Source organism: Oratosquilla oratoria, chromosome 22 (genome assembly GCF_046742065.1).
Source record: "Oratosquilla oratoria isolate Oo_2021 chromosome 22, ASM4674206v1, whole genome shotgun sequence".
Lineage (NCBI taxonomy): Eukaryota > Metazoa > Arthropoda > Malacostraca > Stomatopoda > Squillidae > Oratosquilla > Oratosquilla oratoria.
Genome location: NC_134798.1, coordinates 37763456 through 37780634, shown reverse-complemented (window position 1 = coordinate 37780634; position 17179 = coordinate 37763456). Strand labels below are relative to the sequence as shown.

The 17179-nt window shown below is 38.3% G+C and overlaps 1 protein-coding gene across 8 annotated transcripts in view; it reads left to right on the top strand.

Annotated features, from left to right (window-relative positions):
• The window catches only part of LOC143037471 (DNA polymerase kappa-like), a 54539-nt gene extending 46778 nt beyond the window's left edge, over positions 1-7761 (top strand). For all 8 annotated transcript variants that reach the window (XM_076205743.1, XM_076205746.1, XM_076205741.1 and 5 more), the window contains 2 exons: positions 4928-5014; positions 6077-7761. In XM_076205743.1, coding sequence (XP_076061858.1) covers positions 4928-5014; positions 6077-7473 — 1484 coding nt within the window. In that variant the 3' untranslated portion in view covers positions 7474-7761. The remainder of the gene's footprint in view (positions 1-4927; positions 5015-6076) is intronic.
• The last annotated feature ends 9418 nt before the right edge of the window (positions 7762-17179 follow it).

The window sequence follows — 17179 nt, the reverse complement described above, 5'->3', positions numbered from 1 at the left end:
GAACTGCTTAAATGAGAAAAAAAATGAGAATGAGTATAAGAGGAAGTTGAAAGAGGAGTGGGAGGGAGTAAAGGATAGAGTAGAACTAGGAGTGGAGGAGGAATGGGGATGGTTCAAGGAGGGAGTCATAAGGTGTGCAAAGATGGTATGTGGAACAAGGAGGGCAGGAGGAAATAGAAGGAAGGGTAGTGAGTGTTGGGATGAGGAAGCAAAGAAAGGTGTAGAAGAGAAGAAGCAGGCATTCATAGATTGGCTACAAATTAGGATGAGGGAATCGTATGAGAGATACAAAGTAAAGAGAAGGGAAGTTAAGCATAAGATAAAGGAAGCAAAGAGGAGAGCAGATGTGAAATGGGGTAAGAGTATGACAGAAAATTTTGAAAGCAATAAAAAGATGTTTTGGAAGGAAATTAAAAGGGAAAGAGGAGGCGAATCAAATAGAGAAGAAAAGGTAAAAGGTGCAGATGGAGAGATGAAAATGGAAGAGAAGGCAGTGAGAGGAAGGTGGGTAGAGTATTTTAGGGATTTGCTAAATGTGGAGGAGGATAGGGATAGAAAAGTAGTTGCAGTGGGAAGTGCTAAGAAAATGAGAGTGATGAGTGAGGAAGATGGAGGAGAAATAGGGAAGGATGAAGTGAAAGCAGCTGTTAAGATGATGAGAGCAGGTAAGGCACCTGGTCTGGATGGATGCCATGCAAAATGTCTGAAGAAAGGAGGTACAGTTATGGTGGACTGGCTGGTGAGGTTATTTACTGTTTGTTTAAGAGAGGGTAGAGTGCCAGAGGACTGGAGGAGTGCCTGTATAGTTATGCTTTACAAGGGAAAGGGGGACAAGTGTGAGTGTAGTAGTTTCAGAGGGATCAGCTTGTTGAGTGTAGTTGGGAAGGCTTATGGGAGGGTCTTGATTGAGAGGATTAGGAGACGAACAGAGGGAGTAATTGGTGTGGAACAGTGTGGGTTTAGGACAAGTTGTTTTTTGGGCTTTTATGGATCTGGAAAAGGCTTACAACAGGGTAGACAGGAAGGCACTGTGGGAGGTACTGCAGATATATGGGATAGGAGGAAAGCTGTTAACCTCTTCACTCCGGGGCACATCGCACGTCTGGCAGCATTAGCTGCCCGACGTGCGATGTTGCGTCATAATAATCGCATTATAAAAAATAAACTCACTGCTCAATCGCTCGTTCTCTTTCACCCATGAATTTTGATAACCATAGAAAATATGATGAAACCAGTTTAGAGAGAATGAGGGTCACGCAGGTACGACTACAATGAATATAATCAAGACGCCGACGTCAGCATCATCGCATACCCACTTGCTCCTCATGACGCCTATGTAGGCGTCGCCGTATGGAAGTGGTTAAGAGCAGTCAAGAGTTTTTACGAGAGTAGTAGAGATTGTGTTAGGATTAGAAATGGAGAGAGTGAATGGTTTGAGGTAAAGGTGGGACTTCATCAGGGATGTGTTATATTGCCCTGGCTGTTCAATCTTTACATGGATGGGGTGGTGCGAGAGGTGAATGCAAGGGTAGTGGTTCAGGGGTTGGAGATGATTAAAGAAAATGGAGAAAAGTGGGAGGTGAGCCAGTTGTTGTTTGCTGACGACACAGCGCTTGTAGCAGGATCAGAGGAGGGATTGAGGAAGTTAGTGACAGAGTTTGAGAAGGTGTGTGAAAGAAGGAAGCTGAAGATAATTATGGGCAAAAGTAAGGTGATGAGATGTACAAGGGGAGAGAGTGACAGCAGGCTTGAAGTGAGCATTAAGGGTGAAAGACTGGAGGAAGTGGATAGTTTTAGATACTTGGGTGCGAATGTGGCAGGAAAGGGAGGAGTGGGGGTGGAGGTAGAATGTAGATTGAGAGAAGCAAGTAAATGCCTTGGTGGATTGAAAAGTGTAATAAGAAATAGACATCTGGGAATGGATGCTAAGAGGATGTTATATGAAGGAGTGATTGTGCCAACAGCATTGTACAGGGCAGAAACATGGAACATGAGAAAGGAAGAGATGAAATGTCTGAGAAGTATGATAGGGGTTACTAGGCTGGATAGAGTAAGAAATGAGGAGGTGAGGAGGAGAAAAGGGGTGGAAAGGGAACTGGGAGATAGGGTTGATGAAAGAGTATTAGGATGGTTTGGACACATAGAAAGAATGAGTGAAGAAAGATTAGTAAAAGAAGTGTAGAAGGCAGAGGTGGAAGGAGTGATTATGAGGGGGTGTCCTAGGATGAAATGGATGGATGGGGTGAAAGGGGCATTACAAAACAGAGGAATGTCTGTTGAGGAAGGACGGGAGAGGACAGAAGATGGGGTGAATGGAGAGGGGTTGTGTACAGATGATGCTGTGATGCATGAGGGGGAGTGGGTGGGGGATGGAGGGTGAGGAAGTATGTATGAGAAAAAAATTTGATGCAGCCTGAAGGGATTTCTCCCCGTCGTCTCCTTTTCTGCATGGGGGGGACAGAGAGGGGGGGGGTCGCCGAATTTATGAAGTGGCCTTGCTGTGGATGTGCTGTGTCTTGCAACACTGCTTCTGACCCAGGGCAGTGGACAGGATGCAGTTATGACCCATCATCCAGGAGGTGCCAAGATAAGAGGGAGGGAGGAGGATGGAGGGGAGTGTAATATATAGGAAATGGAATGGGTGGGAGTGGTTTCTATGCCTTTTTCTTTTTGGCTACCCCCATGTAGGGGGAAAAAGCCATTATGTCTGGCTTTTCTTTTGACAGGTAATCATTTAGTTCACTCAATCCTGAGATTAATCCATCTGTGTTAGTATAGGCCACTTTAAAAAAAATTCCTTCCCCATCTCGTTTTGTTCCTTTTGTTTCGCTGACCTTGGTGTACCATTTTCTTAGCCTCATGTATAAGACTCTCCAATAGAACTCCTTGCTTTCAGTCTCATTCTCTCTCTCTTTTTGGCCTATTCTATGGATTTCGTCGATTTCTTTATCGAAATGTTGCCCTTTATCCTGTATTTCTTTCAGAATCTCCTTAGCTATTTCCTACTCCTTTTCTCTCTGGTATCTATACATATGTTTTTCCTGGATACCAATAACCACAATGCACTTACCTTTGTCAACTGTATCTCTCACCCAATTTTTCCTCTTCTTTAATTACTTTCAAAACTATTTTGTGTTTTCCTCCATCTGCTTTTATACTATTTCTCTAAAACATACTTTTTGATTTTCCTGTTCTTGTTTCCATTGATTATTTATTTCAATGAGGTGTGTTTCTTTGATTGACTCTTCCACCTTTCCGGTGACTACTAGTAATTGCTCTTTGACCTCCTTTTTCAGTTCATTTTTATTTTTGTCTTCATTTTTCATTCTCTCGTTTTCTCTATTTAGGTCACTTAGTTCTTTGATCGTTTGCTCATTCTTACGCAAAGTAATCAATTCTCTATGTACAGCTCGATAGTCCAATTTTAAATCTATAATTTCTTCCATTAAGTCATTTATTTCACAATTTCTTAATGCATTACTATATCTAATTTTTCTATCTATATCTAAGTTTTTCCCTATTTCACCTGGGTTTCTTTGAAACCCTCAGAAAAAGTTACTTTCCCACCTTTGGTGTTTCCTTGGAGTATCAATTACACAAGGGCGTTTGGGAATGACACCTCTAGGACTTTCCACTATACTTACGTCTAATCCTCTTTTTGTCGTTTTGTTTGGTATTCTTTCTTCTTTATCTTTCTCCATTTTGTCAAAAACTATACTTATTTCAAGAACTGGAAAAACTTTTACCGGTCATACAAGTACCATAGTTCACCCATCCCTTTGTTGTTGGTGACAAAACCGCTAGATAGATGCACTCAACGCAGCACTTCCTTTCGCTTCAGTATCCCACAACAAATGTGTGAATAGGTTAGTGTTAGTAATAGTGTTGCTCTTTGGGAGATCCCTTTGCACCATTTTTTGGTCACCTTACTCAGAAGTATGGGCCTGAGGGGCCAGTATCTTGAAATATGGAGGTGATAATAATAACAAATGTTACCTTGAGTTTCACTGGAAATCTGCAGTCCCATAGTGGCTGGTATCAGTCCTCAGGCCTTCCCATAGATATCTCTTGGAAGAAAATTTGGACTATTGTATGTGTTATATTAATTTGGAACTGTTTCTGTGTCACTGATTGAAAATTGTAGTAGGAGGAAAACAGTCACAAGTTGTCAACTTTCCTCATGTGAAAAGTTGAAGGAAATGTAACTGAAGTTGGGCCCAGTCTGAAGACTGAGTGCCTGCCTTTTAGGGCTGCACCTCCAGATGAAAGTGATGGCTTTGAAAATGGGCAGTAGGGAGACTACTCAGTCATCTTGCAGGATCACTATTAGTAGGTACCCATTATTGGTCTTTCATGAAGATGGAAAGGAGAAGTTAAAAAGGGCAGCAGCAAATATAGATAGTAAAAGTTAAAATTTATCAGTCTTCTTTCCTGTGTGGAGATTAACCTCTGATCAAAAAGGAATGATATATGACTGATCTATTGGAGTATCACTGAATTTTGTAACATATTGACTGAATAACCTGTGCAGTCCCCCTTATGAGGATTTTCATACTAGGGTGACACATATAAGGAGAGATTTGTGTATATTTGGTCTGCTACCTGCAGCCTTTGGTACTTTTTGTTCATGACATTTTAGATTTTTCATTTTGTTTTAGAAATGTAAGTACATACAAACATATATTAAGGGCTTTTTCCCCCTTACAAGGGAGGTAGCCAAAATCAAAAGGCACAACTCCATTCCCATCCATTTCATCCCCACACTCCACTCCCATTCACCACCCCTCCCTCCCTCTCTCCCTCATTTCTTGGCTCCTCCTGGATGATGAATCATCCCTGCTTCTTGCTCATTGCCCTGGGTCAAAGAAGAAATGCAAGTATAATTTGTAGTTTTCTCTAATTATTTATTTTCTTTTTTCTCTTCCAGATGATCAGTTTGGTACAGCAGCTGAGGAAGTTGTTCATGAGATGAGACGGAAGATTTGTGAAGCTACACGGTTGACAGCAAGTGCTGGTGAGTATTAGTACTTCTCATGTAAGTGGTTCTTGTTCCACCCAAAAGTTGTAGTTAGTTTCACCTAAAAATAGTTATTGGCATCTCTCATTTAGATATTTGTTATTTCACCTCATTATAGATTCACTTAAATCTATTTTTTCACTTATACAGTATAATCTATACAGTTATGTTATTACTTTTTTAATGATAATGTAGTTGTATAAATTGTGTTGTATAAATACAAAATACAGGTAAACGTCGACTTACGATGGCATTAGGTTTCGATAGAGCCATCGTAAGACGATTTCATCGTAAGTCGATCCCCAATTTGTGTATCACTCTGTTCCGTGGTCACTGTACCTAGCCTACCTGTATATTAACCACCAGAGATACTGAATATAGCCTATTAAACATGTACAGTAGTTTATTTAATTATTTTTATCCTTTTTACCATATTCAAACACTATAATATGTATTTTCAGTACGGAACTTAAATCTCGCGGGCAGCAGCCAATGCCAGCCGTACGACGTGACGTAATAATACTCGCATCATAAAATATAGTCACCGCTTATATCGATCGTTCTCTCTTTCACCCGTGAATTTTGAAAACCACAGAGAATGGGATTCAGGGCACATTTGAGAGAATGTAAAAACACAGGGGCGACTACAATAAATATAATCAAGACGCCGACATGGCAGCGTCGCGAATCCACTTGTTCCTCATGACGCCTACGTGTGCGGCACCGTATGGAAGGGGTTAAATTATCATATCGTCGTCGTCGTCATCGTAAAGTCGAACAATCGTAAGTCGCGGCCATCGTAAGTCGACGTTTACCTGTATATATATTATATATATATACATATATATATATATATATATATATATATATATATATATAAAGGGGGAAGGGAATGGGTGATGGATGGAAGGGGGATAGGTAGTGGTGGAAGAAACCTTTGGTGTAAGATAGACAGATTGTTAATTTTGAATGTTCATGAAAATAAATTTAATTTTGTCATTTTAAGTACAGACATTGCCTCAAGTGAAGATGTACTTTGAAGTGTTCTATTTCTTCCAGGAATTGCACCAAATACAAGGCTAGCCAAAATTTGTTCAGATATGAATAAACCCAATGGACAGTTTTATCTTCCACCAGATGTAGAAACTATACAAGAATTTGTTAAGACTCTGCCTATCCGCAAAGTTTCAGGCATTGGCAATGTGATGGAACAACATCTCAATGCTCTTGGAATCACAACATGTGAGGACCTGTGGCACAAGAGAGGTATACTGATGCTTCTTTTCAGTGAGACAAATTACAACTTCTTTCTTGATCTTGCTCTTGGGCAAGGTGAAACCATACTATCTAACTGGACAGAAAGGGATCGCAAATCAATAAGCAATGAAACTACTTTTAAAGGAACAAGTGATAAAAATGTGTTGTTTGATACCTTAGATGATCTGTGTCAAGAACTTTCAGATGACATGAAGAAGCATGATATAGTAGGAAAACTACTTACTCTGAAAATAAAGACAATAGATTTTCAAGTAAAAACTAGGACCAGTCCTCTTGCAGATTACACAAATTGTGTTACAGTTATTCAACCTAAAGCACAGCAAATACTCCAGCATGAAATGGATGTTTGTTCCCACAAACAACCACTCACATTACGACTTATGGGGGTACGAATGTCAACACTAGCCAGTAAAGCAGAAATTGGAAACATGAAGCAGACCACGCTATTTCAAGTTGTGAACAAATTAAAAAATAAGAAAAAAATGAGTAGTCCAGCCACTGGTAACATGCATGAGCATAATGGAGATGCAGAATTTTCAAATATAGGAGGGTCAGTGCAGGTTAAAGATATAACTGTAAGTGTACTGGGAAGCAATGCAAATGCAGAACATGCAGCATCTTTATCAGAAAAATATAGAGAAAAAGAAAACATTCCAAAAGGAGCCTACAGCTGTCCAGTGTGCAACAAGGAAGTTCAAGCAAGTACCCTCACAGCTTTTAATGAACATATTGACAAATGTTTGGAAAATGATTCATGTAATATAATTAATGGTGAGGAATTGGGAAAGAATCATGATAATGGCTCGGACAGGAAGGAGCATAATAATGATAGTGGAAATGGAGCTGATAACAGTGATATTGATACTAATGAAGATGGTATTTTTACATTCTATGATTATGATAGTGATTTTGAAAGTGACTTTGATAGAAAGGAAAAGCAAGAAAATGCTAACCCATGTACTGAATCTTTTGGGAGTGATGATTCTCTTTCATGCCCTATATGTCATCAAACTAACTTTCCAGGTGTTGAGAAGTTAACTTTGCACATTGATGAATGTTTAGATAAGCAATTGCTTAAGGAAGAAAGTAAAGAACAGGACACCAAATCTTCACAAGTGCAACAAAAAAGGAAATATGGGTCAGAATCAAAAGGTAAAAAGAAATTAAAAATGTGTTGAAGATCTATTATTGATGAGTACTTTAATATAGAATGAGAAGGATTGATGGATTAGAAGGAAGTTTGTATGTATGTGGTATATCAATAGAGTAGGGTAGAGAGAGTGCAAGGGATGGAATTTGTGGAAAGATTATGAATGGATAAATGGATGACAGCTCAAAAGGTTCCGACCGACCAGTTGTAAGTTGATCTGGACATAACTCGATCCTTTATATAATATCCTATATATATACTCCATATATAATGTATTTTCTGTTTAGTATACCATATAAAATCCTGTCATCTTTGAGCTATGTTGTTTAATATTTTTCAACCTTTTTCTAATCTTATTTATATATTATCCTTTATTATCCTATACCTATATATATACTGTATTTTATGTTTAGTATACTGTATGAAATCCTATTATCTTTGAGCTATGTTGTTTAATATTTTTTAACCTTTTTATAATTTTATCATCTGATTGTCTTTGGGAAACGTTTGCAAATACTTCTAACACTTTTTTTTTTTTTTCCCATCAAGAATAGACTACACATAGTTTTACTTTTTTACTTTTTTGTTCATTTGTGGGTTCAAGTAAAATCATTGTATATTTATATTTTATTTGCAAAACTCAAAAAATATATACAAAATACAATAGTGTAACTGTACAAAATTAGGAAAAATGTATTTTTAAAGCACTAATTTTTTTTTTTTACATTTTCTTATTAACCAATAGTTTTTATGAGAGTAGTAGAGCTTGTGTCAGGATTAGAAATGGAGAGAGTGAGTGGTTTGAGGTAAAGGTGGGACTTCGTCAGGAATGTGTTATGTCACCCTGGCTGTTCAACTTATACATGGATGGGGTAGTGCGAGAGGTAAATGCAAGGGTAGTGGGTCAGGGATTGGAGATGGTTAAGGAAAATGGAGAAAAGTGGGAGGTGAGCCAGCTGTTGTTTGCGGACGACACTGCGCTTGTGACAGGATCGGAGGAGGGATTGAGGAAGTTGGTGACAGAGTTTGGGAGAGTGTGTGATAGAAGAAAGCTGAAGATAAATGTGGGTAAAAGTAAGGTGATGAGATGTACAAGGGGTGAAAGTGGCAGTAGACTGGAAGTGAGCATTAAGGGAGAGCAACTGGAGGAAATGGATAGTTTTAGATATTTGGGTGCAAATGTGGCAGGAAAAGGTGGAGGTAGAATGTAGATTGAGAGAAGCGAGTAAATGCCTTGGTGGATTAAAAAGTGTAATGAGGAATAGAAATTTGGGAATGGATACTAAGAGCAGACTGTATTTACCTAGTTGTATTTTGCGGGAGGGGGAGCTATGCTCGTGTTGTCCCGCCTTTGTATCTTGCAGTGTCTAGTTTGTTTTTAAACTCATGAATGGTTTTTGCGCATACTATTTCATTGTCCAGTTTGTTCCATGTGTCCAAAACTCTATGAGGAAAACTGTTTTTCTTCAGTTCTCTTCTATAGCTATGTTTTTTTATTTTCTTTCCATGTCCTCTTGTGTTTCTTTTGTCCCAGTTAAGTAAGTTCTCACTATCGAGTACCTCTGTGCCTTTCATGATTCTGTAGATGGTCAATAGGTCACCTCTCTCTCTTCTTTGCTCCAGTGTCGGTAACTCCAGTTTAGCCAATCTCTCTTCGTATGATAGGTTTGCAAGTGCAGGTGCCATTTTTGTAGCTGCTCTTTGGATTCTTTCTATTTTCTTTATATTCTTTTTGGTACTGGGGGACCACAATGTCGCTGCATACTCTAATCTAGGCCTTATCAATGTAACCAATATTTTTTTCATCATGTCTTCGTCCAAGTATGTAAACGCCACTTTTATTGATCTTAGCAAGTTGTAAGTCTCCCCGACAATTTTGTTAATCTGTATATCATAGGACAAGTCGTTCGTGATAATTACTCCCAAATCTTTTTCGGATCCTACTTTCTTTACTTCTTTGGTTCCAATTGTATATTTTCCTGATATTCTGTTTTTGCTTTTTCCAAACTCCATTATGCTACACTTCTTCGTATTAAAGTCCACTTCCCATTTCTGACTCCAGTTCCATACCCTATTTAGGTCTGCTTGCAGTGCTTCACAGTCCTCATCAGTTTCTATTTTCCTTAGCAGTTTGGCGTCATCGGCAAAGAAGCTCATGTAGCAGTTCACGTCCTCATCCATGTCATTCATATAGATAGCAAACATTATTGGTGCCAGCACAGATCCTTGCGGTACTCCACTGATCACCTCTTTCCAGTCTGAATATTTTTCTCTGAGCACTACTCTCATCTTTCTACCAGTCAGAAAGTCCTCTATCCATTTTAGTAGGTTTCCCTGTATTCCTCCTATGTGTTCCAGTTTTTTTAGTAGTTTTCTGTGTGGTACTTTGTCAAAGGCTTTTTGCAAGTCTAGGAATGCACAATCAGCCCATCCATTTCTTTCTTGCACTATGTCTATTAGTCTTGAGTAAAAGCATATTAAGTTTGTGGAGCATGATCTTCCTTGTCTGAATCCGAATTGTCTTGGGTTTAATATGTCATTGTCTTCCAGATGTTTTACCCATCTATTCTTGATTATTTTCTCACAAATTTTGGCAATGGTGCTTGTTAGTGATACTGGCCTATAGTTGGTGGGTTCTTCTTTGTTTCCTCCTTTGTGTATTGGTACAATGTTAGCGTTTTTCCAGTCCTCGGGTATCTTTCCTTCTTTGAGTGAGCTGTTTATTAAGATGTGTATTTTGTCTGTTAGTTCTTCTTTGCACTCCTTTAGAATCCAATTTGCAATACCGTCCGGGCCATGTGATTTTCTGACATCCAGCCTTGATAAATGTTCTGATATTTCCTTTAGTGATGCTGTAAACTCATTCATGAGGGGAGATTTCTTGTTTTTGTCTATGTCACAATTCGGTATTTTCTCTCTGGTGAAAACAGATTTAAAGTGATTGTTCATGACTTCGGCCATCTCTAAATCTTCTGTGTATTCTATGTTTCCTTGGCATAGTTTCACCAATTCCTGTTTGTTTTTAAGTTTACCATTCACATACCGATAGAATAGTTTGGGTTGCTCTTTGCATTTGTCTATAATATCCTTCTCATGGTTCCTTTTCTCCTCTCTTCTCACATTAACATACTCATTTCTATAGTTAACATAAATTTGCCATTTGCTTTGTTTTTTGTCTTTTCTCCACTTTTTCCAAGCTTTGTCCCTTCTGTCTTTTGCCTCACTGCATCTTTTGTTGAACCAACATTTAATGTACTCTCTCTCTCGCTTTTGTCTTGGTACATGCCTGTTTACCCCTTCATTGTAGTTTTCCATCAATATATTCCATTTCTCTTCCACTGCTGTTTCTTCCCTGTAAAATATTTCCCAGTTTGCATTCCGGAAGAATGTCTTTAGTTTTGTAAAGTCTGTTTTGTTGTACCTCAGTCTTCCTTTCCTATGCTTTTCGTTCCTCTCTATGTCTATTTCTTCCTTTAGTATAGTTTCGATGAGTACATGGTCACTCTTTCCAATTGGTGTCTCATACTGGACTTTATGCACTATTTCAGGCTCTGTTGTAAATATTAGATCTAGTTTCGATGGCTCTTCATTATTTCTGTACCTTGTGTTTTCATGGACCCATTGGGTCATTGTGTACTCCATGGTCATATCTAGCAGTACATTGCCCCACGAGTCATCTCCTCCTTGCACTGTCATGCTGTCCCAACAAATTTCTTTGCAATTGAAGTCCCCCATAACTACCAGATTACCCTTACCCATTAGTATCTCATTGAGTGATTTTCTTGTGTCATCTAGCATTTTTTTATGTTCAATTTCTTTCCAAGCGCTTGTTTTTGGAGGCACATAAGTCACCACAAACTTTCTACTTTTCATATTCTTGCCTTCGACTTTTATCATGATCAATTCGGCATTACCTTTGCCCTCTGCAATTTTTGTCACCTTTAGGTCTTTCTTGGCCAAGAACATGATTCCCCCTCCCTGTTTCTTGTCCCTGTTTTTTATCCAGTAGTTGTATAAACCTTGTCCGATAACAGTGGATGGTATTTCACCTCTTAGTTTAGTCTCTACAATTCCCATTATGTCTGGTTTTGCTTCTAACAGATAATCATTGAGTTCGTTCAGTCCCGAAATTAGTCCGTCAATGTTGGTATAGGCCACTTTTAATTTTCTTCCTTCTCCCTGGTTTCTTCTTCCCTTGTTTTGTTCGTTTTGAAGCGCCATTGTCTTAATCTCAAGTCTATTACTCTCCACTGGAATTCTTTGCATTCTGTCTCTGATCTTTTCAAGTTTTTTTCCTTTGCTTCTTCTCTTAGCGCCCTTTCTTTTTCTAATTCCTCAGTACTCATTTCTCTTTTTATCCATATCTTATTGTATTTTTCACTCTTTGCCAAGTTACCTACTTTTTCAAATATGTCTTCTACTACCACTTGTGACCTTAGTTTTATCTTTAGAGGTCGATTCCTATCCTTAGTATAGCGACCAATTCTGTAAGTCTCTTCTAAGTCTGTGCCTGAATCACTATCTCCCCCCTGAATTTCATTAAGGATTTCTACTGCTGTCTCTTTTTCTTCTTTTTCTCTCATGTACCTCGCCAATCCTTGTTTTTCTTTAAGCCCATAAACCACAATACATTTCTTCCTATCTACTGTGTCCCTGACCCAATTTGCTTTTTCGTTAATCACTTGAATGATTGTGTCTTTTGCATTATCTTGCATTTGCTGCTTGACTATTTCTTTGAAAGCAATTTCTTTATTTTCAATATTTTCTTTCCACTTCTTAATTTCCTGGATACTGTCCCCACCTAAGTTTTCTTCGATCTTTTGTGTCAATTCTTGGAATTTGTTGTTCACTTCCTGCTTTAGATTTTCGCTATTATTATCATTAGTTTTCTTCTTTTCATTATCATTCTTCAGTTCATTTATGTCTCTTTTCATTTCTTTAATTTCGTTTGTAAGATCCAAGTTAGCTTTTTTCAGGTCAGAAATTTCATGGTTAGTCTTAGATAAACAATCAATTAAACCAATGACCTCTTTTCTTAAGTCCATGATTTCATTTTCCCACCGAGTCCTATTTTTGCTCATCTCTCTCTCTATCTCTAATAATCTACTTAAGTTCTTTCTTTCGTACTTACCAAACCCTAAGAAATCATTGTCGTAACACGTGGTGCTTTGTTTATTGTTTACATCGCGGTTCAGTGGATTGCCTCCAGATGGCTCTGATTCGCAACTGGCTTTCGAGTCGTTTTCATTCATTTTTGCTAATTTCGAGTTAACACAATTAACTAGCACTGCATAGATACCATTTCGGGCACTCACGTTCACTCCCCACCCCTACAGTACAAACCAGGTTTTCCTTTTTCGTCGTAAATCCTCTTCTTCTTGGTCGCGCGACGACGAGCGACGACGAGCGGTGTTGCTTCGATGAGCGTGTGTATGAAGGAGTGATTGTGCCAACAGCACTGTATGGAGCAGAAACATGGAACATAAGAGAGGAAGAGAGAAGGAACTTGAATGTGTTTGAGATGAAGTGTCTGAGAAGTATGATGGGGGTTACTAGGCTAGATAGAGTGAGAAATGAGGAGGTGAGGAGGAGAACAGGGGTGGAAAGGGAGCTGGGAGATAGGGTTGATGAAAGAGTATTAGGATGGTTTGGACACATGGAAAGAATGAGTGAAGAAAGACTAGTAAAAGAGGTATGGAAGGCAGATGTGGAGGGAGTGACATGAGGGGACGTCCTAGGATGAGATGGATGGATGGGGTGAAGGGGGCTTTGGGGAAGAGGGGAATGTCTGTTGAGGAAGGACGGGAGAGGACAGAAGACGGGTGAATGGAGAATGGTTGTATATGGAAAATGTTGTGATGCATGAGGTGGAATGGACAGGGGAATGGGGGGTGAGGTAGTGTGTGTGAGCAAAAATTTTGACGCAGCCCGGAGGGATTTCTCCCCGTCCTCTCCTTTATATGAGGGGACGGAGAGGGGGGGTCGCCGATTTAATGAAACGGCCTTGCTGTGGATGTGCTGTGTCTTGCGACACTGCTTCTGACCCAGGGCAGTGGACAGGGTGCAGGGATGACCCGTCATCTAGGAGGTGTTAAGATGGGAGGGAGGGTGGAGGGGTGTGGAGTGTTTTCGGGGATGGAATGGGTGGGAATGATTTTATGCCTTGTCCTTTTTGGCTACCTCCCTGGTAAGGGGGAAAAAGTCTTGGTATATGTATGTATGTATCAACAATAAACTAAGTAAAAATAGTTTTACTGTTTACATCTAAGTTTAGGTAAAATCATTGTATAATTTATGTAATTAGTAAAAAAAAAAAAAAATTAAACAAAATTAAAGAAAACTTATTCGTTACTTGTGCTTGGTTGTGGATTGTCGGGGTCGGTACTGGATGTAGGGGTAGGCGGAGTTTCTTTTTTCATATCCTCGTAAATTTCATGATATGGATGAAAAAATCTACCATTCATTCAATTCCTGCAAAGCGTTCAATATTTGGGTCCATTCCTTCAAAATGTGCAAGAATTTTATTCACCTGAGATAAACCTTCTGATAATTAGACCTTCATTTGTTAGTTCTTCCGAATCTTTCTCCAGCAACTCCTCTATTTCTTCTATTTCACATTCCAAAGAAAGAGCTTAAGACAGTCAGAATATTTTTTTGCGAATCATTTCAAGTTCACTTTCATTGTCAAATCCATCAAAAGTATTTACATAGCATTTAACATGCTTCCTCCAGACACCAATCATGCATTTCTTTGTCATGGCTTTCCATGCTGTAGCAATATACTTGATACACTTGAAGAAGGTTGTAGTTACTCCAAAAATCTCGGTTCAGCATCAGTTGCAGCTATAGCTTGGGCAAAGGTCGTTTTTAGATAGTTCACCTTGAATGCAGCACTGAAACTTTGGTCCATAGGCTGGATGATTGGAGTTGTGTTTGGCGGAAAAAATACCACTTTCACAAGAAACAATGGTCTCAAAACAAGAAACAATGGTCTCAAACTGTCCGGAAATAGATTCAATTTGGAAGTAGGTAGAAACAACTTTGCCAACCGTGTAGTTAATGAATGGAATAAACTTCCTGCACAGGTAGTGCAATGTAGTTCAGTTCGAAGCTTTAAGAATCATTTAGATAAATACCTAAGTAAGATGCTGTAATTATTATAATTTATGTTATATTATTTGTTTTTGTTTTGTTATAATTTGTCTGTCTGATTTTCATTTATTATTAGTTATATGTCAATTTATTATCATTTACTATTTACCTGTTTGTTTGTTATTCAACTATACCAATGCATTTATTTATGTATTTTAATTGTTATTTACATTGTTATAGTTTTAATTTATTATTAATATGATTTTTTTTTTTTTTTTTTTTTTTTTTTTTTTTTTTTTTTTTTTTTTATTTTTTTTTTTTTTTTCATCCGACCTAGATATGGATCAAAAGATCTCCTGTCGGCATGCTTTGCCTTTGTAATCCTTTGTAAATCTGGATCGAAATCCACTAAATAAGGTGGATGTCCAGGTGCATTATCTAAAACTAATAAAATCTTAGAATATTGTTTTCCAGACAATACTCACAAACTTGAGGAATGAAACACTCAATGAACCAGTCTTTGAAAAGTGCTTGGGTTATCTATGCCCTTTTGTTAGACCAAAAGTAGTGCTTATTTCTATTCTTAAAAGCTCGCAGTCTTTCAGAATAATAGATTAACATGGGCTTCAACTTAAAACCAGCAATGTTCCCACCAAACAGCAAAGTCAGCCTATCTTTAAAAGCCTTAAGGGGGCCGTCGCGCTCGAAAACGAACTTCGTCAATTAACGGAATTTCGCGAATGTTCACCACCAATTTTCATATCATTTGGGTGAAAAACAATGAATTTATTAATAAAAAAACGTTTTTTGACCAATTACAAGCTTTCAATCTCATTTATCCATTGACTGAGCATGCTGAAAAAATACCACAAATGCTCTATAGCAATACCTAAGAAATATCATACAGTTTTTGGAATTTCCTCTTAGTTTAGGAGAAAGATTTTTTTTTTTTTTTTATATAATTTTTTTTTTTTTTAATACAATATATCGACTTCTATCACGAAAAAAAAAATGATAAAAAGTTTGTAAATTTATTCAGCTATCAAATGATCCAAACCCCATTAAAATCAGCCAAGTAGTTACGGAGGAGATAGAAAAAATGTAGAGAAAAGGGTAGTTTTGAGATATTGAGCTTTGAAGTTCAAAATACATTTCCCTGCATTTTTTATATATTTCATTTAGATTTTTTTTCTCTGCGACAATCTTCACGCATTCTATGTCATTCACATGTTATTATAAAGTGTAGCTGGTACCTGGTCCCCCCTTTTACGAGGTATTAGCAGCTCAGAAGGCGAGGGTTTCAGGAGGCACCACCTTCCTCATTGTCGCCAGGTTCGCTTACTAGAAAGCTCCCGGCTAGAAATCAAAGCTGAACGATAGTTTTCTCTTCCTCTTTCTGGTCTTTGGTGTCCCTTTCCGTTCTGTGTCTTTGTCTTGTTCCTCAAGTGCTTTTGTAATGATGGGATTGACTCCAACCAAGTGAAAAAGAAGATTATGTGTCCTTCCAAAGTTATGATCAATGACAGTTGCTCTTGTGACGAAAAGCACTCGGAGCGTTTCATTTGAAGAGGCACGTGATGGTACGTCACGCATGCTCGATGTTTGCAGTGATGTCATTTGAGAAAAGAGGATATGGAGGGGTAGAGGAGTGCAATAATGCACAGTCAGCGTAGCCAAGCCCGGGCGCGGGCAGCAGCATTGCTATGAGTTATCTCCAGTAATAACCGAGGCAGAAGTACACTCTCAATAATTTGATTCAGTTTCTTAGCTTTTATGAAACGCACGTTTCTTCTTGAATGTTTAGGCATTCTTGAAATGATTATAGCTTCAAATAAAAGTAAATAAAAGTTCTCCAAGGAGCAACAATTCGCTTTCTCTACCTATTCACAATAATTCTCTCAGTTTACTCACGAGTGTGAAGTGCTATCCCCACATGTAGGACAAGTTTCCAGCTAGTCTATATTAGTGAATAACAAAATACATCGCATTTGTGCCATTTTTATTGTGATGAAATAACTTAGTCGAACATATGTGCAGCGAAGGTGTACTGGGAAGTGGGGGGGTCAGAAAAATAGCCATAACTCCTTTATTTTTTGGTATTTCACTGAAATATTTCAGGACTGGCTTGCCAAAGGCCACTAGATGACGGATTTTTTTTTTTTTTTTTTTTTAATATTTCAATTTTTTCAGAAATTCATCGCGACGGCCCCCTTAAATCTAGGCACGGTTTTTGCCATTTTGTGAATACAAAAGCATCCTGGCATACGTTTCCAAAATAAGCCTGTCTCTACAGTAAAAATCTGCTCTGGTAGATATCCTTCTTCTGTAATAATTTCATCCAAACTTTCAACAAACTTTTTTGCTCTTTCCTCACTTGCACTTGGTGCTTCGCCACTGATTCGAATTATTTCTTAAATCGCTTAAATCAACCGGTACTAGCTGTAAATTCTTGATTGCAATCTTCTCCTGCACGCTCCTTCAACGCCGTGAAAATATTTAAAGCCTTCCACAGCACTGTATAAAGGGTTAGAGGAATTCGTTTTTTATTTTGACTTTCTATCCAAATATTTAACAATTTCTCCATTTCGTGGATGGGCCCAGTCAGTTGCTTCGTTATCACTGTAGATCTCGTGGGTGCTAAA